Raw genomic sequence first — 27,377 nt, forward strand, 5'->3', positions numbered from 1 at the left:
CCTCCCGCCCCCTACTTACTGGGATGGAGTCTGGGTACAGCTCCCTGCGGCGGTGAGTGGGGACTGCCCCAAATTTCTGAAGCTCTCAATCTTTTTCAAATTGATTTGAAGCGCTTCGAATCAATTCAGACCTTTTTATTGGTCTCCTGATTTGATTCAGATTTGGAGATTCGGAAGACGAAATCAGGCCAAATCTCCTCCGAATCAAATCAGCACCCGAAGCTTCACACAGCCCTACTTTGTGGTAATACGTGAATGCATATTTTCTTATTTTCTATAGACTCCTACAGAATTCCATATATGGATATATCTTCAGAAATGTATTCAATGACTTCTTAATGATTAACACATTTCAGTTTGCTCCTGTTCAAATTTTAATACAAATCTCCTAGAGAGATATTATAGAGGCGACAGGTGCCCAGCAGGGGTACAGGCAAGCTGGGAGGGCCTGCTAGTCTGTGGGCACAGGACTGTGACAGAGGGGATCCAGGAAGAGACTGGGAGGGATCAACACAGGCTCAGACTCATAGAGAGCCCAAGGGCAGCTTCCCTTTTATAACCTTCATTAAGACAAAGGCATGGTGGGTGAGATTCAAGGACAGGGCTGCAGCTGAGCCTGAGCCGGGCAGGGGCCACATGACCACCAGGAGGTGTAACGGCTGCCCTGTGGCCATGAGTGTACTACAGTTTTGTCTTGCAGTACCCGTTGCGCTCCCAGTTTCCTTTCTATAATTTTTTTCAAAGAAAAAAAAATCAACTATCAGTATTTTCATAAATGCTCTCATAAAGGGGGAATTAATGGTTGCCAAATTAACTTAATTCATCTTTTTCTGTAGATATTTATTTGCGACATCATACTGGTATTGGAGAAGATCCATTGTATCTAAGCATCTTTACTTGCACTGCAAAATATTTTAACTGATTCATTAACCAATAATCTGTTTATTTTAAAATAAAGATAACTACAAACAAAACTGCTAGAAGAATATAAAAATGCTTATATAGAAGAGGATCCTTTTCTCATCTTAAAGTCTGTCCTAACAATCCCAGCCATGACTCTCCACCAAGATCCACTTATTCTGCTTCTAATCTCTGATGGAAATGTTGTGATCTTCTTTACTTTCCTCACTGAAAGTTCACTCTCTCCTCCTTGAATTCTACCATATTCCTAAAAAGGCAAATCTTTTTTAAACTGTAATTGAATCCCTTGCCCCCAATCCAAGCTGCTTATTCATCACCTCTCAAACCCTTACCCTGTTTATCCTCACTTAATTTTCCTTGCAGAAGACTGCTGTGATTTTTTCAGGCAGAAAAACAACCACGAAAATGTCTTAATCCCTTCTACCATACCCGTAGATATGGAAATGTTCTTTTCAGCTACGATGTTCAAAACTGAGCTCTTAATCATCCCTCAATATAACTTCCCTATTCCTTCTTATTTGCTTACAATGGATAACAGCACCATTCCCTCTGCCAGGCCTGTAACTCCAGATATTTGTTGTTTATCTAGATAACATTGCTTCAGGAAGACAGGGCAGGGTGGTACCTTACAGACTGGCTCATTCAGTTACTGCTTCAAGAAGTCACTAGTGAATTTTAAAGGTGAGAAACTAATTTATAATACCATGTAAAATTTGGCTCTCACCTTCATTTTGGGGGCCCCCCATAAACTAGTCTAGGTAACATCTATTGTGTACTATATATTGCATGAGATGACAACCAACTCTCACCTAATGCATAAAATTTGGGTAGAAAGCCTTGGTGAACTGGCATTTGCCTCTTGTACTAGATACTTTTTAGCTACTGTGTAGATTTAGTGTTAATTAACCCATTATATGTTTCATTTGAGAGTTAAAAATTCTGCTAACAAATTTTCAGGCGCTAGGAAAGGAAAGGGCAGGGCCAATCCTGCCCTGCTCCAGCAGACAGTCCAGCCCTGCCCGGGACTGCAAAGCATCTGGGATGCTGGAGGACTCTGGTTTAACTTAAACCAGAAAGGGGGCTGGGACAGACATTGCATAATTGGTTTGACCCAAATCAGTTAAGTGCGATACTAAATTCAACGAGGTTTACCTTACACCAGTTTCAGTCATTTGAAACTGGTTTATGTGCCCTGAACTTACGCTGTGTTCCAAGTTTAAACCAGTTTCTCATCACTTAAACCAGTTTATGTGTAACTTCTGTCCCTAGCTCAGAATTTCAAGGCACATAAACCAGTTTCAAACTGGAAAAAACAGTTTAAGATAGATCTGGATGAATGTAGAAACTTAACTGATATACTTAACAGTTCACTTCATTATCGGTTCATCTATGCAGCTTAGAGAAGCCTGCAGACATTGAATCAATTCAACCTCTGGCTTTTAGACTGTCTGCACTTACCCAAGAAGGTCAGTTTCCCATATTATTGGAGTAACTACTGATAATGAAGACAATTTGCTTACTTTATGCTTAATCACATCAGTTCATTTTTTGCTTCAATAGAAAGATATATTAAACAGCAAGGATGATTTGACTAAATATTTTGTGATTTTATTTCAATTTTTAAAATACTAAGAATGATCAATTATATATTTGTATACTGAAAGGAAGTTAAAGTTAATTTTCTTTTGCTAGGACAGGGGTTTTCAACTGGGGGTATGCGTGCCCATGGGGACACTTTGGAAGGCCCCAGGGAGTATGCGGTAGCGGCGCAGAGAAGCCGACAGCACTTCCGGTTTTGCTGATGTGTGCAGGACCCTTCCCTCCTCCCTCTCCCCCCCAGTCGACCAGCTGCCAGAGCACTCCCCGCTTCTCAACCAGCCGCTGGGGGTACCCCGACCAAAAAAGGTTGAAAACCGCTGTGCTAGGGTAATAAGAATCCCATCAAACTGATCAAGTCTCGGAATATTAAAAAAAATATATCCACAATTTTGATAATCCCAAATTTTGCTTACGCTGTCACAAATATCATTATATCCCATTGGAAACATTCTTTTGCTGTACGTATTGCATTGTAAATTAATTTAAGAAAAGAAAAATACAATCATAAGGGCTTTTATAATGGATACTATTACCAATATTCTTGCTAATACTTGCATAATAATGATAAATCTTTACTGATATTTAAAGTATTTTATTATAGACAAAAATGCCTAAAAAAGAAACAGTCACTTTTCAAAAGGATGGCTATAACTGAGAGGCCAAAGAAAAAAAGAAGAAAAAAAGAAAAAAGAGAAAAAAAAATAGTTAAAAATTCTGTTAACAAATTTTCAGGTTATTCATTGCAAAAAAAGTTGAAAAAAAAAGAGTTGACAATATGTCAACACAGAAAAGGATTTTTTATTTTTTTAAAGCATATTAGCTATTTACAATCATCAGAAAATGGTAATGTGTGACTTTCTGTAGGTTAAACTTCTCTATTGATAAAATTAACTTAATAATTTAATGCAAGAACATGCACGAGTAAGTATATTACTCATCCTAATCTTCAGAGTTGTATTAAGATTAGAGACAAATCAATATTATCTTAGTGACCACTGCAGTTCACATAAGTAGTTATGAGGAAACAACAATTTTTGCTACGTACATTTCTTAGTAACCTTTAAGAAAAATCTAAGAAACAATATAAAAACAAAATTAACAAATATGCTTAGTATTTCTAATGAAAAGACAGTGATCCTCAGTAGACAGTATTTCTAATGAAAAGACAGAGATCCTCAACCAGAGTCCTACAACAACATGAGGTGCCTTGAGATCTGTTAGAGGGTACCACAGGATGCCCAGGTGCCCTCTTTCTTTTGGGCAGCATGGTCTGGGTTATCTTTGAGAGGATGCAAAATCCTACAGAAGATATCATGAACCCGTCTGAGATTTTGGTACATGGGCCTAAGGGCACCAATGATTTCAGAGAAAGATATTTTCACTCCTTAAGGCTAGGGACAGAAGTTGCACATAAACTGGTTTAAGTGATCAGAAACTGGTTTAAACCTGTAACAGAACATAATGTTAGTGCACATAAACCAGTTTCAAAATGGCCAAAACCATTTTGAGATTAACCTGGTTGAATGTAGTATCAGACTTAACCAACTGAGGTCAAACTGTTTATGGAACTTGTGTCCCAGACCCCCTCCTGGTTTAAGTTAAATCAGAGTCCCACAGCATCCCAGCATGCTCTGCAGCCCTAGGCTGAGCTGGGCACTGCTGTCTGTTCCAGCCAAGTACGGTTGGCCCCGTCCCTCTTCTCCCTAGCTGAAGCACCATTACTGCTTTGGCTGGCTGAGAAAGGGGTGGGGGTGGGAAACCCTGCTCTGGAGTGCTGCTGGGTCTGCATGGCAAGGGAGGGGCAGGGGGGCAGCACAGGCACTGATAGGCTCCATTCGTGCACCCAGGGCTGCAGCAGCCAGATGCCAGTAGCCTAAGGGGAAGGGGGGGAATTTAATCTCCCCATTGCAGGCAGCGTGGGCACAGACATGGCACCTTGGGCTGAGTCCCTCTGAGAAGCAGCCCACCAGCTGTGGGGAGGGGATGGGGAGGAGGGCTGTGACCTGGCTGCAGAGGGGGAACTGGGGCTAGTTTTGGAGCCTGACTCACTGCTGCCTCCTGCTGCGGCAACGTGGCCTGGGCTGGGGCAGGGGTCAGTGCTTGCCAGCTCCCGCCTCCAGCCCCGCATGGGAGCTGCAGCTTGCAGGTGGGCTGAAGCTGCAGCATGGTTCCCCGCTCTCCTGCCTTTTCCAGTGGCAGTGGAAGAGCAAGTTATCAGGCAGCCAGAGGCTATCACCTGCTGCCTGCTCACAGCAGGTTACTGCAGACCTGTCCCTGCCTACACCCCTGGGCAATGGGGCCATGCTGGACTGGGCTGCACTCCTGGGTGACAGGGCTGGGCCAGACCAGGCTGTGGTGGTCCATTACCTCCCCCTGCCACTGCCTATGCCCTTGGCCTGCAGCAGACTACCCTGAGTGCCCAGCACTGTCGCAAGCAGATGGCAGGTGCATCACCTCTGCCTGCTGAGGAGAGGCATGGGCCCAGGGAGCCATGCTGCAGCTGCAACCTGCCTGCAAACCATGGCCCCTTTGTGAGGCTGGAGGTGGGAGACGGCAGGTGCTGATCCCTGGCCCCTGGGGCCGCCCCAGCCCAGGCCGTGCTCCCGTAGTGGGAGAGAACAGTGAGTCAGGCTCCGTAACTAGCCCCAGCTCCCTCCCCCAGCAGCCAGGTCACCCCCCCCCTCCCCTTTCCTGCAGCTCACTGGCTATAGCTTGGAGGGACTCGGCCCAGGGCACCGTGTTGGTGTCTGCGCCGCTGCTGCCTGCAATGGGGTGTTTAAAACTTCTTCCCCTTCCCATCAGGCTACTGGCATCTGGCTCCCATGGTCCCAAGTGCAGGAGCAGAGCCTACCGGTGCCCATGCCACTCCCCCATGCACTGTGGGGATTAAACCCCCACTTTCCCTTATGCGACTGGGATCTGGCCCTGCCCCCACTCCTGCTGCCAGCCTGGGGCCCCCGGGACTCTTGATGGGGGCTGATTCTTCCCTCCCCTTCCAGGCAGACCCTGGCTGGGGTCCCTGCAGGCTAGGGCAGGGTTTTAAATCTCTCCCACTCATACTCAGACCTGCTCAGGCCTGGCCACACCCCTTCCCTCAGCTTAGTTTCCCTCCAGCCGGGGGCTACTCTAGTACCCCCCCCACCCCCCCCAGCTTCTGGCCTGAGCCCCTGCAGGCATGTGCCTGCATTTCCAGAGTCAAAAGTGAACGTCTATTGACTTGCAAATTGGTTCAATCTATGCAGGTTAGACTAACCTGCAAAGACTGAATCAATTCAGGCTCCGGCTTTCTGAATGTCTGTTCCTAGCCTAAAAGTGCATTAGCAGGTCTACATATCAAGTTTATCTGAGCTAATCAGGGCAAAGAGTATTAAATCTGATGGGCAGCCTCTTTTAAGACCTTCAGTGTGAACAAAAAGGGAGGAAATATGTAAATCAGAGAAATTCTCTCTGCATGGTCAACATGTGGCCTGAGATACCACTGTAGGGCTCAGTACCAGCTGCCAAAAAAGAAATTATTTGACACTGAACTTCATTGAGAACAAGTCTCCAAAATTATTTTAAATCCTTCATTTTTACTGTTTATTTCTTTTATCAGAAAACAAACAAACCACGACTAACTATAAATGTATGTGCCAGCAGGGCTTGTGAAACTGTAATCAGATAATTTATTTTAAATATTTTCATGAACTTGAAAAAAACACTGACATTTTGAATGAAAATTACTAAACTAAAACAAATGAATGGGATTAACTTTAATTAGGGATACTTCAGGTTTAATGAAAAGTGGATTTAGATGATTAATACAGAATGAACTGACCTAAAACACAAACTGGTACCACTGAGGAACAGCATATAGGTTAAGAAAATTAAGAAAACTATAACGGTATAAGGAAAATAGCAAACCGTGTTTAAGATGTAAATGTTCCAGTCAATGGAAGAATGAAATATGAATTAACCAAATTCTTGAAGGTATACACTGATACTTTTGCTCTACAACATTGAGAACATTTGAATTTTCCTACAAGTATTTTATATTAATACTATTCTCTTTCTGCAAGAAAGATTGACTGGAAAAATCTTAGAAATGTATTTCTTTGAGATAAAAACAAAAAACATAAGATATTTCAGGGGATTTTCCTCCTCTCTTCCTCCACTATCACCTCAGTGCTCAGAAGTCAGTTACCTATTTTTGAAAAATGTTCCACACAAACCAATAAATCGTCAGATATTACAGTAGCAATACTTTATGTAATATAATGAAACATATTGTTTTCAAAAGAAATAAGAAAAAATTGAATATTTGGACTGCCACATATTTTACTAAGCTCTATCTTCTTAAATATTCTGAGTTACCTTTGTTATTAAAAGTTTTAGAATTATAGGTTCCAGGAGTGTTGGTAAGATATTGCTTCCCTTGGCAGCATTTCCCAACATTATGAAGAAATGCAAAAGTTTAATTGTTAATAGTTATATGGCTCGTCCCAAGGGCCTTCTCTGTTTCAGTTTGGAATTTGCAATTTCCAAGCACAGTTTAACCAAAAGCAATGGATGAACCAAAAGTAATGCCAAAAAATTGAAGTCAACTACTTTATCGTAGTAAAAGATTAGTTTCAACATTAAAAACAGATGTTCAAAACTTACTGTCTTCTTCCTTTTGTCCTGTTCTGTAGGAGGTTCCTCATCTTCTGTTACTTTGGGTTCTTCAAAATGAGACATCAACATACAGCTAAGAAGAAGAACAAGAGATGACTTAAATACACACTATCAATTAAAAGGTTTTACATTACTACCCGGGGGTGGGGGGGAAATCTCACTAGGTATTCAAGATTATGGGAAAAAATATGATTAAACTATTTACAAATGAGCATTGCTTCTGAACATCAGGCCTTATCAAAAGGGTAATAACAGAGAAAATAGAAGAGTCTATATTACTTACAATATTTGATACTTTATTGCAAACCCATTCTCCTGTGAGAGAAGCATTTGAAATTACCAGCCAGGCTAGATAACTAGTTTTCAGCTGAAATGAGTTGATCCAGATAAACTATATTAAGATTTATTCCCAAATCATATAAAGTGATGCCCCTTTTTGGTTTGTACCTTTGTTACACTAAACAGACAAATTCAGAGTTCACTATGGTTATAAAAAGAAACTGACAACCGTTCATGTATCCAATTCCCCTAACATGGGTGCACAACCAAATGAGACCCGTGGAGCCATTGCATCTTCCAAATTTCTAAACCCTAAGCACTGCAAGACTGATCAGAGCCAGGTCACGTCCCCCTTTCCCCATGGAGCCAGGTTGGGACCAGATCATGCCCCCTTCCCCACGCAGGGCCAGATGAATCCACTTGTCTCCCTGCCCCTCTCCTTGTGGTTGCATGGTGGCTGCGTGCTAGCCCCAGGCTTTGTATTGAAACCACCATCTGGCCTGCCATCAGACTGGGCACTGCCCAGCTTGCTCGTCAGGCAAAAAAGTTCAGCACCACCGCCCTAATACATTAGAGCTTTAGAAGTAAAATGTTCAGATGCTTAGTGCTTGGTTCTGATCAACAAGAACAGCACTATTTATAAGGCTGCAGAATAAATCTATGACTAAATGATGCTTATGAGCAGAGGTGTCTCCACCTTCATGCTCCATTGTGCTTTGTGGTAATTTGATGGAGTTTATTCTTCATTGGAGTGATATATACAAAACTTCAATGAGAAGAGAGATCCCACAGGACTTGGGCAAATGTCAACAACTATCCTGTGTGTTGCCATCTGGGAGCCTATCAGCCTAGAAGTCCACCTGATGGGGAGACAGGAAGGTTGTTTACAGTTCCTTCCAGAACAGCAACACAATCTGAGTGGCTCAGTTTCTCTAAAATGTTGTCCCTTTTTCACTTCAATCCTGTTTAGCAAATCAGTGAGAGTATTGATTTTTCTATCTACTGGAGGCAGTAAGCCTCTTAACCTGAGATTACCATAAAAAGTTCTGTATTGTCTCTCTATTTATCCACTCCATATGTCTACCTACGTATCTGAACTGGCAAAAAGGATTAAAAAGAGAAAGAAAGCCTTACACCAGGGGTTTTCAACCTTTTATGGTTGGTGTAGCCCCAGCAGCCAGTGGAGGAGCGGGGAGTCCCCCGGCAGCCGATCAATGAGCGGGGGAGGGGAGGTCCTCCAGCAGCTGTCCCCCCGCAGCGAAACCATAAGTGCTAGCAGTGCACGGTGGTGCTGGCGAAAACAAAAGCACCAGTGGCACAGGGCAGTGCAAAGTGTTGGCAGCCCTACCCCCTGCTTCTCCATCACGTGCCCCCGAAGGCCTTCTCAAGTACCCCCCAGGGGTACGTGTACCCCCAGTTGACAGCCCCTGCCTTACATCATCTATACACATCATTAACAATTACATTTAATTAAAAGAAGTTAGGGCCCAAGCAATTTCTCCCCCTTTTGTAGGTCACATTTCATTAGCCTGCTTCAAAACCAGGCTTCTAAGCCATGTTAAAAAGCAGTGTCTAAACAAAAATTATAGAACCCAAGGGCTCTCCTTATTTTAAATTTATAAGCAACCAGGGAATCTTTGTACCTTAGCTTTGTAAACACAGGTTGCAAAAGTATAGCTTTAGATCTCCGAGTTGTTTAATTGAGGATACAAAATGAGTTGCTGGAGAGGAAAAAACTCCTGTCCTTGAGAGTCAAAACAGGTTATTCTTTTCCCAGATTTTTTTTTAACGATTAAAGCACCTGAGGAAGGCAATTATGGACAGACTCCTAACCAGTAACAAACATGCCGACAAGAAAACACACACAAATCTGTAGTACACTATATAAAGAAGTAGGTAGCAGCATGATGAAGCAGCTTTAACTATTTAGAAATTCTGTAGTTTGCAGTCAAAATCACTTTTGAAATTATACAAAATGAAAGGGCAGAGATCTTTACAAGTTTTAACTGCACAGCTCCTCACTTGAATCAGTGGAACAGAATCATATTTAATTCATACTTCCATGATGGTTTGGACAACTTACAAAAAAATTCAATACTCACTTGGAAAGCAAAAAGAACAGCAAATAAACTTGCTTCTCTACAAAAACAAACTGTCTTTAATTCAGGACAATACATCTCTCAAAAGCAGAGCACACAACACATTCAATGAAACTGAAAAGAAATATACTTAAATCTGATAAGAGAAAATATTCCTTTTATACCATTAATAACTAGTTTGTTCTCAATGACATCTTATGACAATGAATTATATACAAGTATCAGTGGATTCAAAAGAGATTCAATATTTATATATAAAATAGAAACATTCACACTTATACTGTGTAGCATAAAAATATCTCTAATATACAATGGATATAAGCCCTCTTCCTTCAGGGTATAAACTGATTACTAAGACAAGGGGTAAGAAATTCAGAAGCTGCTTCCAATAATAGGAAGTTTATTTCAAATGTATCCATTAATGTAAGTTTTTTGCTTCATCCTCTGAAACAGGTTGTACTATTCACAGCCACGTACACAGACTGTATCTTACAATTTCCAGGCAAAGGTTTCATTTAATATTTTAGTGGGATTTTAGTGATTACCACCTTCTGAGAAATGTGCACTTGTGAACCATGTACTTAAAAATAATCTTGCATTAAAAATAGGAATTTATTCATGACTCAGTTCCCATGGATAACTTCCATTTGCATTAATCAAAAACTACAATAAAAATCTGAAAGAGGACAGATCACAAATTAGGTATCTTTTCAAAATGCTACACAAAGATTTAATAAGGTCACTCCTAGTAAATTTCCTGAGAGTTACACTGGGAAATCTTCACAAATTCTGAACATTTTCCCATATTTTGCATCTAGTTTTCATACTGTTGCTGGCCTAAGCCTACTTCAGATATTCAAATACCTCGTATTCTGACACCTATACTGCCAAGAAAATATGCAAAAGCACTTTATATATGTTTCTAGTTATAAGGTAATTTAATTAACAACTCCCTTAATGTGTTACAGACAAAATTAAAATTGAGGCTCGACATTTCCAATGAATATTTCTTTCATTCTTTATTATAATATTTATACTTCAACACATTCTTCATATGTCTATGAAGGATTTGTTGACAACAGACAACTCCTATTTCCAACCAGCATCAGCTACAACAGGGGTGTTCAACTGCCAGTTCATAGGTCAAATGTGGCTTGTAGAGGCATGGCATTTGGCTAGCAGGGCTCCCCACAGGTTGGGAAATTTAGTGGTAGGGAAGCAGTAGCAATTAATACCACCATCCTCTCCTGCTTCCAAATTCTTAAGCCCTGCCTAGTGGGTTGGAGCCAGGCCATGCCCCCTTCCACCACCATGACCTGATTGGGGCCAAGCCACATCACCTTTCCCTGCGTGGCTGTTTCAGTGTTGGGCCACTCCCGAAACTCCCCCCCAGGCTGGGTTGGGGCCAATTCAAAATCCCTTCTCCTGCACGGCTGGATCGGGGCCAGGCTGCACCCACCCGCCTCTACACAGCAAGATGGGACCCCTGCCATGCTTGCCGTGAGTCCTGAATCAGGCCCACCAGCCAGAATCTGCCCATGGATGGACTAGGCACTGCTCATATGTCCCACTGAAAACCACTGAGCTGCGTTATCAAACTCTGTTTTATTCACGGTATTTATTTTTTCATCCAAGTCAAAATTTTTTTCCATATGACAGGACAGAATAATTATGTTATCTTGGGATGTTAAATATTTCCTTTTTTCTTGTGAATATACCTGGGTGAAGTTGAAAGGAAACTGCTTTTAAATTGTTCGGGAAGAGGTTAAAAATATACAGGAGAATTCACCCTCCCATATATTCCTACTACTGCCAAATTAATCAGAGGAACAGGATTAATCAGAGGAACATACTTAATGAGCCTGATCAGGAAAAAAAAAAAAAAAAAAAAATGTGCTCTCTCCTTTGGTAAGATAAAGTTGCAAAAAAAATTGAATTCAGTTTATAACAGAGAGACTCTTTGATTTGACAAAATACGAGACGCTCTGGAATATGTTTGAATAATGACACTCTTGCTTTCTAGAACAAATTGTATTTTGATATCCGTAATACTATATTACTGACAAAGATTTTTTTTCCTCATGTATATTTATGAGTAGTGTCACTAGGAAAATGTTATTATGTAAATCTTGCTTTTTCTCTCATGTAGCTTATTATGGCTTCAAATGAAGACACAAAATATGATGCCTGCTTGTATTCAAGTGTTAGCATTATTTTCCATTTTTCCACAAAAAAATTTCTATTTTTATTTATATTCTTATAATTCACTGTAAATTTATATTTACATATAATGGGACAAACTGCATCTTTGTTTTTATACTCAGAAATGGAACTATAATTTATATTGCTTTATATACTCAAATAAAATGCAGATGGGTGAGAAAGATTTCTTCAATTTAGTACAAAAAACTATTTTATGTATATTATAAAAGAATTTCCCCAATTGAAGATAATCATCCTTAATCCAAATTGTATGGGTTTCTGCTATTTATTTGGTATTCTGTCATCTAGCGCACACAAAAAATTGAAATCAATTTTTTTTTTTTTAAGTATTTCCTATCCATCTTTACGACTTATTTTGCAATTCTAAAGCAAGACGTCGGATATGTTTAGACATAATTTTGTGCTTGGTTACAACAAGTCGGAGAGACTCCCAGGTTTGTATCTACAGTTTTCAACAAAAAACATTCTCTAGCCAGATGCTATTTATTCAAGTACAAGATTTTAAGAACATGTTTTTGCATTTCGAATACCTACTAGTAGATTTAAAAAGATCCTTCGCAAAATCTTTTCAGTCTTTCCAAGGAAATGTAAAGCAAGCATTACCAGTCCCATAGTCATGCAAATATAGCTGCAAACATCAAACACTGTATCTTTGTCTTTTCTAGGATTTCTAATTAATTTCTCTTTTCTTTTTAAAAAGGTATTAGATATTTTACAGTAGTTTTGAAAGGTACTGTACTTAGGCTAGCTGCTACTGGTGCTGAAAAGTTGAATTTTGCAAGACTTAATTTGTTGTTTAAGTAAAAAAAACAACAACCATTTAAGTGTCAAAGAGTTCATTCAGGGTGTGAATAGATGTCACATTTAAAAAGTTTTAAACACTTCAAAGGGTGAATCAGACAGACATGCATGCCCTTCAAAATGCTCCAAAAGCAGCTGATCCTCTGTAAAACTGATGGAATGAGGTAACATTTAGTAGTGCACTGCTTTTTGTTACATATGGCCGCTCGATGGAGCAGAAAGGGGAACCCCATCCTGAACCCGCAGAGAAGGGACCCCACATCCCTCCCAGAGGGCATGAAAACAGATGAAGAGAGGTACATGGGGAATAAGGGATGGAAAGTAGAAAACCCAGATTGGAGTGAGGGCTGGGGAAATGATGGGACAGGTTTCCTGGCGATGGGTCAATAGAGCCACACTGGCAGCCTGCTCCACTCCCCAATACAACCATGCGTGCGTGTGCGCATACACACATATGTGCATGCATCTGCAACTTCAAAGCATTTCAAATATTATGTCTGCACCCTCACCATTGTGAGGGTGCAGCTTTGTGATGAACCAAAACTATTGGAACTAATTATATTAATAAGAATACCTCAAATGAAAATCTCAGGCCATTCTGCAACAAATCAAAACAAGCCCAAAATATTTTCTAAATGATAAAGTGTTAAAAAAGGGACAAAAACTTGGACAGAAAAATCAAGAGCTGTAACAGTTTAAATTATAATAAATATGTGCCTATAAGTGACAATAACTGTCACATTGAAATGGACTTCTGAAAAAGAGGAAGTTTCATTTATGCATTTGAAAACTGCAACCATTCACTGATGTAATTTGGTGAAAAAAATTAAATTAAGTCTGAAGGAATACTAGTATTAGCCTGTCTTTAAAAAAAAAAAAAAAAGAGGGCTGCTCATGTGTCCCTTTTCCAGGTAGAAACACTGCCTCCTTGTTCAAGCATGTTAAGCAAAGGAAAAAGCTCAGTAGAGTAAGATCATGTAATCAATAGTAACTGAACAGAAGAAACTTCTGCTTCAAAGAGCAACATCCTAAAGAATGTTAGGCAGAGGAAGAAGAAAAGAGAAGGGGAGAAGGAAGAAGGGAAAAAAGAGATGCTTAATAATTCTTCCCCCATCACTGGAGAAACATTGAAAACCTGTGCCATCTAGTTATAAAAGCGTTGAAAAATAATTATGTAAGTTTTTGTAAAGGTTAGGTTTCAGATAAATGGTAGCTACTCACTTAGATAAAATCAAACTTTTTTCTTCCTAAGCATCACTTTTCCCCTCTCACACACAAATACAATATATATAGTGGGATTTTGTTTGATGTGCATTTTTACAGCTTTAAGGATGTAACTCCCCACTGCTCAGAAATCTCTTGAAATATGGAGTATATCTACTATTCTTAATTTCCTACACTGCATTGGTTAGCAGTGTTAACTGCTGTATTTCAGTAACAGATAATGTTATACACAATTTTCTAACCTCTCAAACAGGGGTTTTGTGAGGTTTTGTGAGGGTTCATTTTAGTAAAGTGCTTTGCAAGAAACTGCTATTGCAATGCAGCATGGTTTTAGGTCAAAATATTCAACTATGATTTTGAATCTTTTTTTTTATATATCTATATCTTGATGAATTTTGAACATACTAAATTATATATTACTATAAAAATGCTGAAAAGCACAGCATAAAGTTCAACAAACCATTTTTGTTGCTGATAAAGGGATAATTAATTACTGATAAAACTTTGTCATAGTCCATATAACTTTCCTCCACCTAAAAAAACCCCCATACCTGTTAATTTCAGATGTACACATGCCTAAAATTAGAGACTGCATCATAAATTTACTTCAAGTTTTCTGGCAAATTCATCAGATACAAATTGTTTATGTATACTTATATAAGACCATTTGGTAGGTAAATGTATTAACTAATAGCTAATTAAATTTAATCTTACTGTAAGGCTGTTTACCAAATATTTTTTTTTCATATTCTAATACAATCTCTTACAAAAACAAAATTCTTAAGAACATATGTCTCAATTTCTAAAAGCAGGCTTTTTTTTTTAGAGAGAAAGGAAGAGAAAGAGAGAGAGAAACTACATATGTTAAAATGTTACTACTGTTCAACATACACAAGTTAATTAGATATTCCACTTACTCTTTGTAAGTTCCTGTTTCAGGATCTTCAGTCATAACATCATGTAGCCCTTCCACTGAGACATTAATGATACCACAAAATTTATCTTGAACAACGCTGGAAAAGAACAGGAAAATGACTTAGCTAACCAGGAAATCTGCTTGATAATTATAGGGCATATCTATAATGTTTTCATTATTAAATGTTTAGTTGAACACATTGCCAAGTACTTTTTCAAAACGCTTATATAAAAAATTCACAAATAGCCAAGAGGCAACAGTTAAAAACAATTGACTAAATATATTCTAGAGGCACATTAACTGGAAATGTACAGTTTACAATTAAAAAAAAATGAAACAATGCGATGCCATCTGCAAATATACATACAACTTATTAGGCACCTGCAAAACTTAATGAAAGTTACTAAATTAACATGATGCATCTGTTACTGCCATAAGTAAAATATGCACAGTGTTTCTCAGAGAGGATGCTAGGTCACTCACTCCTGATATTGGTATTTCTTGCTTTTTCTTAGCATTTCAAAACTTTAAATCTGGGACAAAGTTGAGCACATACACATCTATTGGCTTTTGAAAGACGGTTATTCATTAAAATCCTGAATAAGGACTTGTGAACAATTTACAGCTACCACTAAAATGCTCTTATTAAAAAAAATACCACTATTACTTAAATTTACCATTTTTAAAATCAGATGTTTGAGCACCTACTATTTGAAGAAATTACATTTAGGCAAAAATTACTGCAAATCTCTATGTTACTAGGGAATACCCTACCAGTAAAGCACTGGCTTATTTTAAAATTAATTAATAGGGGCCAACAGTGAGCAAGTCTGACCTCTGCTATAACATGAGCTATGATCCTTCATCCATCAGATCCTTTAGAAAGGCATCAATCCTGATTTAAAGTCTGCAAGTGGCAGAGTATTTAGAACATCCCAATAGTTGATTATTGTATTTAAAAAGTGGCTTATATCTAGAATAAGCATACCCAGTTTCAATTTCCAGCCATTGCATTTCTTATGCCTTTGTCTGTTTGATTGAAAGAGCCCTCTATTATCATTTTAACTGAATTAGAGCTTGTAAAGATGCTACTACTGGGAACAACACATCACAGCATTTCGTTTTGAGGAAACAGAAAACTGTCTTTCAGTATGCACAGTGAAATGGTAATGGCTGTGACTCCATTTATTAGAAGACCTATTGTATCCCCTCAATCTCATCCCTTTCCTTTTCTGGTGAAGGGAATGACAAAGAAGCAAGTAATTCTTTACGACATATCTACATAGATATCTATCTAGCTAGTGATATATCTATAATCAATATATAGATATATCACTATGTATAGATATAGATATATCAATAGATAGATATAACTATATCTATATATAGAGATACAGATACATCTATATATATAGATATATATATAGATCTATCTAGCTAGCTAGCTATGGATAGATATATAGATGCAGATAGTATATTGTTTGCTTAGCTTTAAACCAGGGCACTAAAAAGTCCATGGGCTCTCCTGGATCATCCAACTTCTGCATAAGCTGGTTCAGCAACACAGGATGTGCATGTTTTTTTCTGTTTTGTTACTTATATCAAAGTTGTCATTCTAATCGAGCACTGGATAGCAATGCAGCAAGCAAGATGACTCACATTTATTACATTTTCTCTCTCGGCCTCTTCTGAGGGGAGAAAATGTGTGAAGTGTGATGTTTGTTTTGCGCATCTATATACTACAATGTGTTTGTGTTAAAGAAGACAAGGTTTTCAAAATGTGTCATGCACTTGAAGCAGACAGTGGTGAGGTTTGGGGTGTCCCTGATTTCTTGGAGAAGCTTAGTTAAAATTTTAGTTTAGTCTCCTGCACAAAATTTCATTGTATTTGGAGAATTAAATTGTGAACTACAATCTTCATCCCAGAGACACACCATCAATGTTTTAGATAACCAGGTCCCAATATTACACACACTTTCATACCTACTTAATGTTAAATGTACAAATATACTCTTGCTGAAGGTAGTGGGAATGCTTAAATAGATGCTTAAAATATACTTAATACTTAAATAGATGCTTAAGGCTTGCATTTGCAGATATCAGACCTTAAACTTTAGGGGAGAGCTTCCCTCCCCCACCCACACACTCTTAAGGCAAGTAGAAAAATTCTGATCTGGAAGTTGGTCAGTAATACTAAATCACTCTTTTTGTGCACAAATACTTTGCTTTTTATAAACCATACCAAATAGATAAGGTCATGTTAATAATAAAAAAATATCTATTATTCTCAGTTACTCTGGACCAGAACTATGGCTGCATGAGATGAATCTATGATATGGATCCACAGAAATCATGCAGCTTATAGTCAGAGAAATAAAGAAGTTTTGGGGGAAAGAAAGGTTCCCCAGTGATACTTGGAAGGAGATGTTTCCTACAGCCTGAGCACGTTGGATGGTTTCACTGAGGATTTCCCTTCTGGAATAGCTGTTAGATGCTGGAGCACAAGGCTATCCCTCTACATGCCATCCAAGCAAAATCATGTGCCTCTGTTACCTACATGGCAATTATTTTTCCCTGCTTACAAGTTTCATGAGCACTGGATTACTGCAGAGATTTTGGAATCTCTGGCCACATGCATACTAGCTCCCTCCCAGGACCACCCCTAAGAAACAAGCCCTGCCCACTTGCTGCTATTTGGAATACACACAAATGCAGTATTCAGAACGTGGCCTGAAGAACACGCCTGAGATTTGGAGGGGTCTTGAGGACATACCAGCACTACTCTCAGGTTTCTCAAGATAGAGTCTGAGAGCAGTGTTGGGGTGTGTACTCAAGACCTAAGTCATCCTCAAAGCATATCTGCCAGTATGGAATATACGTGGAGTGGGAGTGAGTGGTCAGGGATAAGCAAGAAGTTACTAGAGACACTGCCTGCAATGCTGTAGATCAAGGGTGCTTAAACTTTTTTTAGTCCAAGTATCCCCGGCAGGGGTGGCGCACAGCCAGACTGAGCAGAGAGGTGGGGACGGCATGTGGGTGGGCAGGGACAGAGCGCTGCTGCCTCCCAGGAGCAGGGCCAGGTAGCTCACCGAGCTGCTTTGTAGCAGCGACAGCTGCTGTGTGCAAGCTTCCCTGCTCCGCAAAGGTGCACCACTGCTCTCGCCCTGCTCTGTCCCCCCCACCCACGGATGCCCCCTATGACCAGTCCAAGTACCCCCAGGGATACGCATAACCCTGGCTGACAGCTCCTGCTGTAGAGGACTGGGCTCCAGAAGAGCACAGCTCTGCAGGACAGAAAACCAGAAGTGATATGCCTCTTCAGGAGCTGCTTCAGTTAATTACCTGAAGTGGGCTAGAGTACAAACGGTCTTGGAGAGAGCTTTTATTCACATTTTTTATAGGATTTACAGATAAATAGCAAGAGCTCATAGTCATGCCTACCCTACCTTAGCACTCTGAGCTTTAAAATATCTGTGATTTTTTTAAATGAGCAAAGAATATCGACTGCTGGGAATCTGAGACGTCCGCTGGAAGATAAAATGTAGGAGTGGTTTATAGATCTGTAATAATATTATTTAGTCAGAGGTGCTCTCTAAAAGAAGCATGAAGACAACAAATCTTCTATTTCCTGAAGGTGATATTTCTATGTCACTTTATATAAAATAGAAATAATAGTTTTTCTTTGCTTTATAGTTAAAAAAAATTGTTGGCAGAAAGATTTAAATGTGTAGGAAACTGCTGAGTTGAAAAATCAAGGAATGCAAAAGACTCTAACAAAACAGGATGAATATTAACTGTAGTCTTCAGGAAAGGCAATGTGAACCTTTCACCTGTCCATTAAATGGAACAAGCTGCTTCTTCAAAGGCTTAGCCAGCAACTATGGAATCATTATGCAAGGTAACTCTTTTAATGCAAAACACATCTAAAAAAAATCCTAAGTCAATACAGTCTCACCAGGATTTGACAAATAACCCTAGATAAACGTTCAATGATAACATAAAAGGGATTATGTTTTATTCTTACTGGACTGAATAAGGAAACAACTTATAAATCAAGGTAATAATATAAAGGATCTCTAGAATTAGCCAGGACTTGTTTCAAGAAAGATACTGGTAAATCAAAGTGTTAGCCACATTAAAGACAGGGACTCTGTGTTCAAATTAACATTTCTTTCAAAATTAATTAATTACCATTATCTGTTTTAGAGTATACATTTGACACAGCAAAAAGTCATTTTTGTTTCATTTGGTTCTATTTCAGCCAATACAAATTATTTTTCTTATCAGGTGATGCTCTCATTACTCTTGCATCTCCCCAGTTTGTCACAGTAAAAATGCTGTGTGTTTTTCACTGAGAAAAGACAGGTCCAAACATTGAAGATTTATGACTCCTGTCAGGAAGAGCAGTAGGACCAAACCCTAATACTGTGATTGATAGTATAAATGATATTACTGGTGGAGGGCCTTATATACCGTCTGCACGAGAAACATACTCCATCTAAAATGACACCAAAATATGACCTGCCTACTGGGGGACTGATTATTTCCGTAGCTCTTATTTTAATGATCACTTCCTTTTGTAGAATAAAAACAAAGTTGATGTCAAATGAGGTGGATTCCAGGAAAAAAAAACTATATAGCTTTTCCCTTTCACTCCAATCAACTAAGATACACATTTAACATTTTCATTCTTCCAAAAAGTATTTGTGCAAAAATTCAGCTTCAACATTGTAATTGTATATCCATTAACTGGGCACAAATGCACAAGACACTGACTATGCAGTAGCCTGATACTATTGCACAGTAGTGTTATATGGCAAAAACTGTGCCAAGATGCTACTATGCAGTAGTATTAGCCTACTGCACAGTAGCATCACTGCAGACAACTTGACTCTACCCACAGGCACTAGAATTGAATACTTTCAGGGTTGAATGATGGATTTGAAGCAATGAATTCAAAAAAGGACAAATACAGATCAAGAGCTTTTCGAGATATGGGATCCAAATCCAAAGGATAGGAGCCTCTGGTTGTTCTCTACCCTTTGAAAATTCCCTTTGCAATGGGCAGATCTTCCTTCGGCATAGTGATCAGAATCTACTGGCACCGATATAAAAAGGGGATTGTGGTCTTAAGAAATATGGACTCATAATTGAACAACAAAGTTTCACTTCATAGTTGGGCACAAACATAAGCACTGACTTCTTATTTTTGATGCAAAACTGTAGGCAAAAATATTGACATTGTAGATTAGGTTGTTTAAACATGCAAATGATTTAAAATTCAGGTGTATGCGATTATGGACATAAAACTATGCCTACAAAAATGGAGATCCAGTTAAGGGTTGACTGAAAATATCACTCTAAATACAGTAGTTGGGATATAATGCCATCTTTTTTTAAGGTTATCACCATGTTATTGAAGAGAGGGAAAAATCAAGTAAATACAGCCCAAAATTTAAAGAAATGAAGACAGTTTGAGGCATTTACAATTACACTGGCAGGCAATGTTGTGAACAAAAATACACTAAAATCTTTGTTATCTGGCATTTGAGTAATCGGAACACTATTAACTGGAGTTTCCGGCCAGCCAGCTGAACGCGGGGTGGGGGGTGGTGTGGAAGCTCACACATGGTGCCACCCACCACCCTGCACTGTAGCCGCTCTGTGAGGCCACCCCCCCTTCCTATCCCTGGTGCAGCTTTCCCTTTTCCCCCTGCTCCACATCCTGCCAAAAACCACCAGCCTCAAGTAACTGGAATTTTTAGATACCTGGCATCCCTCATTCCCCACTCAGGCAGGATGACTAGGTACAATTTATCTTAACCCAAGACTAATCCTGATATCAATAGATGGTTCTCACTAGCTTAAAAAAAGGTGATTGGGACATGGCATTCATAACAGATCCTTCAGCAAAAGGTATGCAAGAATGTAGGAGACAAGAATTTTTGTAGCTAATATCATATTGGAACAAATTCATGGTTGGGATAGACTTAGGCTTTAGGGTAATCACAGTACTCCTACTCGGGTATTATGGTGAAACCTGAGGATATACTGCTATACCCAAAAGCTTGTCTATGTCTATCCCAACCATGAAGTTGCTCCACTAAAAGATATTATCCACAAAACCTCTTGCTTCTAGCATATTTTCTGGACCATTGCAGCTGCAACATCACTTCAACATCTATGAATACAGCACTTAAGCTCAAAAATACATTACAAATGATATAATTAATTTTACAATGTATTATACAAATTGGAGTATTTAAGTTTATAAGAAGAAAAAAAACAACCTATTGCCCTAATTAACTTAGTCTGTGATGTTGGACATTCTAAAGTTGATTATATTTTCAACCAAAAGATAAAATAAGTTTCCCTAATACAAGTTAGTGTCATATGCAGTTTGATGATAAATGTGCACATCAATAAAGTATATATTTTATTATACACACTGCATGCAACTATTTTGTACTTTGGCAATATATTTATGTACAAGAAATATACAAAATTTAAAATTTTCCACTCTTTCTTAGAAAATGTAAAACAGTTCATGTTAACCAAAAGGAAAGCTTTCATAGAGAAGTAAGGCTGGACAAGACCGCAAGAGATCATCTAGTCCAGCCAGGGATTAAACCTATGACCTTGGTTTTATTAGCACCACACTCTAACCAATTGAGCTAAATGGTCCCTCACTGTTTTCATTTTCTAACCCATTGTGAATGACAATGTACATATTAAAAAGATCCTCTTAGAGCACTATTTTCCCCAGAAAAACATTTCAGCTTCATAATGTGGATAATAATTGATTTTCCTTACTCATTTAACAAAACACATTATTTCCATACAAAATTTAAAACGAATGAATATTGGATAAAAAGTTGAAGCCATAGCTTTAACTTCTTACTGAACATATTATGATATACAAGAGTAATATAAGAAGGTTTCCTTCAAAGGGAAACAGAGCAGAATATTCATCCATCACAAAAGGTCAGAACCAGAAGCATTTGGGGAAAGAATCATAATATAGATCCTAGGTTGTAACACTTTCCATAATGCCAAGAACTAGTTGATCTGACAGAGGAACAAATTATTTAAAAGAACCTCAGATATTTGCTTTCTTGATGTTTTAAACTACACCCCCCCCCCCCCCAAATCGACACAAGAAGTCAAACTGGATAAATCACAGTGCTGAATGCTCAAACAAGATGACCTGTGCCTGATTCTCAGGTGCTGTTCGTTTGAGAAGCCTAATTTGGTCTAATTCTGAATTCCTCACTGGACTATGAGACCGGGGCTGAACTGGGTCAGTCACATTGTACCTGCCAGCCTGATAACAACTGTAGTACTCTATTCCCTTTTCCTCTGAGTTTCCTGGTAGCTTCAGTTTCTGTCTTAATCGAATGATTTTATAGGTTAGAAATAGAATAACAGTGCAAGCCAAAATAAAAAAGGCTAGTAAAATGTCAAAAGCCCGATTCAGCTTCTCCACTTGTTGTGTGCAGAGGAGAGATGTTTTTAGTGATACGGATGCAGCACTTGATTGAAATACACTATTATTCTCTTCCATGGTTAAATTAACAGGTACAATCTGTGCTGTCATTTGCACTGGCAAAACTGATAACACGGTAGTTGCCTGTGATGGATTCCCAGTGGCATATTCTTTATAAAGAAACTGACTAGCAGATGTGGCTTGGGCTCTTCCCCATAAAGTAACATGTTTAGTAGCAGAATTTCCCAAATGTTTGTGAGTATTGTATCTAGTCACCTTATGCGATGCCATCACTAAAGTGGTGGTACTATGATGCATACCTGCAGGTTTTAGATTCCAGACTGCTTCTGGATTGTTGTTTGTACTGGCACAGTTTGTTAATTCAGTCCATTTAACATAATACAAAGGCCTACCACGCATACTTGGTGGATTTTGACAATGTATTTTTACAGAGATTGAAGATGATGCTAACCAGTTGTGTAGCCCAAACAATTTGCAGCTACAGTTCCAAGGATTGTAACTTGCATACAGATGAATTAATGAAACCAAGGGTTTGAGTACCTGAGGTTGCAGGTCTGCAATTTTATTAAATGCTAGGTTTAATATCTTCAAAGAGGAACCAACTTTTTCAAATGTATTATCACCAATACTAACTATTTTATTTCTGTCTAGATAAAGGTACAGTAAATTATGCAACAAGGTAAAAGTACTGGCATTTATATTTTCTAAATCATTATGGCTTAAAATTAACTGTTTAAGGTTATTTAACCCAGCAAATCCATTCATGAGAATGTTTTTTATTTTTGCACTCTTCAAACATAGATATTCAAGCTGGTCAAGTCCTTCAAATGCAAAAGAGTGTATTTTTCCAATAGGGTTGTGAGACAAGGAAAGTCTTTCAAGATTTTTGAGAATTCCAATGGCACTTGAGGGCACCCGTGTTAAATTGTTACCCTCCAAGTTTAAATATGCAAGGGTTCCAAGGAGATGAAATGCTGAATCCGATATCCGTGCAATCTTATTGTAGGCTAGATTAAGTGTTTGAAGACTAATCATTCCCAAGAATGTGCCACTTCCAAGGATAGTGATACGATTTCTTTTAAGTGTTAAGTACTGAAGTGAAGTTAGATCACTAAACACTCCTCTAGGAACAAAAGCTATTTGGTTATTCTGAAGATCTAAAAAAAGAAGTTTTGAAAGCCCTTGAAATATTCCAGGATCCAAACGTTTAATGTGATTATCATCTAGATGTAAATAGGACAGTTTATTAAGTTCAACAAAAGCTTTTGGGTACACATGTGAAATGTTGGAATTATCCAAATACAGCACAACAAGTTTCTGAAGGTATGTTAATTCATTTGGAATTACATGAGAGAGATTATTTCCACTCAGATATACAAGAACTGTGCTTTTTGGAAAGCTCTTCGGAATGCTTGAAAGACCTAAGTTACGGCAGTGAACATGTCCCCCTGTGCAGAGCTGGCAGACAGCTGGGCAACTAAATACCTCCTGGAGCAGCAACAAAAGAAAACAATTAAGGATATGCAGGAAAACTCCTATGCAGGATAGAGAATTTTGAAGTCCACACATATCCCTGTCTTTGGCTTTCCCATTCATTTCTGACTTGGCTATTAGGGATAAAAAAAAAAGATCAAAATTGTAAACATTGTTCATTTGAAGTTCAAATATTATATTTATATTATGTAAAAAACACATGCAAGCTAATGTTTTAACATTGTAAAACAACATGCTTTATAAGGTAATGAAAAGTACTTCCCAATAATCTATGTTACAACTTCTCCCTTTCAGCACTCCCCATTTGAGCATCACAAAAATTAAAATACTTATTGGGTGATAATGCTGTATTTCAAATACATTAAGAATCAGACTAAATTAACGGGTTAATGAATATGCTGCCAATCTAGCTGAAAAATATTTGATCAATTACAATTTAAAAGCAACTAACGCTGTCATAACAATGACTTTCAGTAAAGTCAACATACACATTCTTTGAACTATTCTTTCTATATTTGACAAATGCCTAGTTAAAGCTAAAAGGTATTCATGAATAAATGCTAATTCACGTTTACATGCAGGAACACAAGTTTCCTTTCATCACTAGTTCTTCATTTCCTCTTTGAATATTACTTTTAAAGTTGAGCTTAATTAAGTTAAAAATATATAAAAAGCAATGACTTACCCCAAACCTGCAGTTCATTTTTATCATTTAGCCTGTTGTTATGCAGTTCATTGGAAATGTTAACTTAGCAGACCTGTCTATAAGACTTTTCTTACATTCTGGTTTGTTAAAGTTCTCACATTTTCCCCTTGGTTTTGAAACTGCTCACTCAGGAAACACTATGTTTCCTAGAGGCTCCTCCACAACAAGTGAGAGAGTGGTTAAAGTGGGGTTACCATGGATACAGGAAATAGTAAGACAGGAAGTCATTTTTATCTGTGCTTCTGAAGTATTGTTGGAAAGGAAATCTCAGCTATTTAATTCTAGAAAACTCCAAGTTAAATTAAGTTGTCTTAGTATAAAGTTATTAAAAGTCCATACAAGTTTAATTTTCTTTTAACAAAAAAATGGTGGTAGTCACTAAGAATTTAGGCATATTTAAATATAACAAAATAATACATTTTTGATTGCATTAAATATAAATACATTTGTTCACAGGCAAAAAAATTAATTGTACAGAGAAAAGTTGCTTCTAATGCAAACAATGCACGTACTCTTGTCAAGGAGGAGAATATTGCTTAGTTCATACAGCCTATAAAACTCAAAGTCAGGTCTACTCATTTATGATTGAATAACTGCATGCACAGATAGACTAGCTAGGCTACAATACTGCAGAAAAGCACTTGGAGTTACAGAAGCTGAATATCAGCCAACAGTGTGTTTTTGTTGCAAAAAAGAACCAACAGAAAACCAGGAGCATACTGGGATGTATTGACAGAAGTGTTACTTGCAAACCAAGTTAAGTGCTGCTCCATTTGGCATCAGTGAGGCCTCACCTGGAGTTTGTATGTCCTGTTTTGGGCACCGTACTTCACTAAAGATTGGAAGGAATGCAAGAGAGAGTGAAAAAAATCATTAAAGCCCTGGAAAACATGACTATGAGGGAAGGCAGAAGGAACTGAGATTATTTAGTGTGAGGAACAGAAGCCTGAGGGGGAATTTGATAGAAGTCTTCAAATACTTGAAGGGGCTTTATAAAGAGAATGGAGACAGACTATGTTCTCTGGCTGTAGGGAACAGGTCTGGGAGAAATGGCTTCAAACCACAGCAGAGGAAATTTAAGTTGGAGATTAGGAAGAACTTCCTTGCCGTAAAGGTGGTTAAGCATTGGAACAGGCTACTTAGAGAGTCAGTGAAATCCCCATTCCTGGAAATTTTCAAGAGCAGGTTAGGCAGACAGTTGGCTTGAGGCTTTGGTTGAAAATGATTCTGCATTAAGGGGGCTAGGACTAGATGACTACCTGAGGTCCCTTCTAGCCTTACTTTCCTATGATCTTAAGTTATGTGTAAGCCCATGGATGAGAGAAAGGAAGCATGATCCTGAAAAGGTGTATGTGGCTCCTAACTAAGTAGTCAAGCTTGCTGTCTTGGTATGAACATGGCTACACAGAAACCTTTACATCTTCTAATGAGTTTCAGAAGGCTTGTTTTGTACCTTATATATAGGATGATGCCATGGCTTGCTTCTTTCCTCACACAGACTTCAAGACACTACAAATCTCCTTGTCACTCAATTCTAGCTCATATGTCTATATATTACAACTTTGAAAGGCCTTCTCTATTGATTAAATAGTTTTATCCCTCAAATGGCAGATCCTCTGTTGCAGGGGTGTCAAAATCACCCTTCCTCCAGGTTAGATCTGTACCACAGGGCTCTTCACAGGCTACAGCTAAATGTGGCACAGGGAATGGTGACAGTCAACAGGAGACCCACATCATCTGCTCAACCTCCAAATTCCCAGCCCCTCTACCACCCCACAGGCCATAAGTCTGACACCCCTGCTCTGTTGTTCTGTTGTAATTTGCAGTTCTTTTGGAAGACTGCAGGACTGGAGCCAGTTTCCAGTGCACAAAAAGCAGCTTTAAAAGGAAGACATGATATGATTTACCCCTCCAAGATACGATAGGAATTCTTCTCTGCTGTCATGTGCAATTTTGTCCATTCGTTTTGGAATCGTGTCCCAATTTATAGGAGGCATGGTAGGGATGTACCTTACAGACTAACTGAATCATAGCTTTCATGAGTCTAAGCTCACTCCATCAGCTGCTGTGAAAGGACATGGACAGAGCAATCTATCAAATAAAGTGAGCTGAATACAAATGGCAGGGAATGGAAGGAGAAAGGGAAGGAGAGGGATGGTGGGGAAGAGAAGGCAACACTCGGAGTGGCAAACAAGAAATCAATCCATTGGGACAAAAGAGACAAAAAAAGGCTAATTCAGGGAATGGGATAAGAATCAGTAATGCCTGTTTAGACTATACCTAATGTAATCCAATCTGTGGAAGATTGTTCCACAGTTTTATGATCAAGGTGGTTTTTAACGTTTTGTTGTTTAAGAACAGCTACTCTAGGTTGGTGACAAAAGATCCAGGAAGGTCAAAGTGTTCTGGAATGGATATCAGACTGATGTTCATTCATTATTTTAAGTAGGGTTTGCCCCATCTAGACAGCAGAGGGGCACTGTAAGCACATGACAGTGTATATGACTTTGACAGAGCTGCAGGTGAACGAACCTTGGATGTTATAATCTGTGTAATTTGCTCCAGTGATGATGTGGACTGTATTGATGAGAAGGCACAGATTGCAGGTGGGTCCACAGCAGTTTATATTTGCAGTTCTCCTTCGTAGATTGATGAATACATTTTTTAATCTGAATAATGAATGTCACAAACCAGTCTGCCAGCGAGACCCCAATAACCCTGAATTTACCCTCACTGTGCTGCCACTTGACCCAAGAAACTAACTGAGATTGCCCTGGCATAATCCCTTAGCCCAGCAAGCCTCAGCTCCACTGCCCTTATACTGGTCCCTGTAGCTGCAGTGAGGAATTCTCTGCCAGTTCCAGGTAGCCACTCCATTTTGGTCATGAACCAAAAGAAAGGGAAGGGAAATCTTGGAAAGGGAAATCTGGAAGGTATTTTCCCAGATATCACTCT

The 27,377-nt window shown here is 38.8% G+C and overlaps 1 protein-coding gene across 8 annotated transcripts in view; it reads right to left on the reverse strand.

Moving 5' to 3' along the window:
• Positions 1-27,377, reverse strand: part of IPO11 (importin 11) — a 317,498-nt gene that overhangs the window by 49,462 nt on the left and 240,659 nt on the right. For 7 of the 8 annotated variants that reach the window (XM_025204020.1, XM_025204018.1, XM_025204021.1 and 4 more), the window contains 2 exons: positions 14,717-14,812; positions 7,162-7,246 (listed from right to left, as the gene is read on the reverse strand). In XM_025204020.1, coding sequence (XP_025059805.1) covers positions 7,162-7,246; positions 14,717-14,812 — 181 coding nt within the window. Of the gene's footprint in view, positions 1-7,161; positions 7,247-14,716; positions 14,813-23,589; positions 23,830-27,377 lie in introns of those variants that run through there. The other variant, XM_025204023.1, reaches the window with a different exon arrangement.

Source organism: Alligator sinensis, unplaced genomic scaffold, assembly GCF_000455745.1.
Source record: "Alligator sinensis unplaced genomic scaffold, ASM45574v1 scaffold862_1, whole genome shotgun sequence".
Lineage (NCBI taxonomy): Eukaryota > Metazoa > Chordata > Crocodylia > Alligatoridae > Alligator > Alligator sinensis.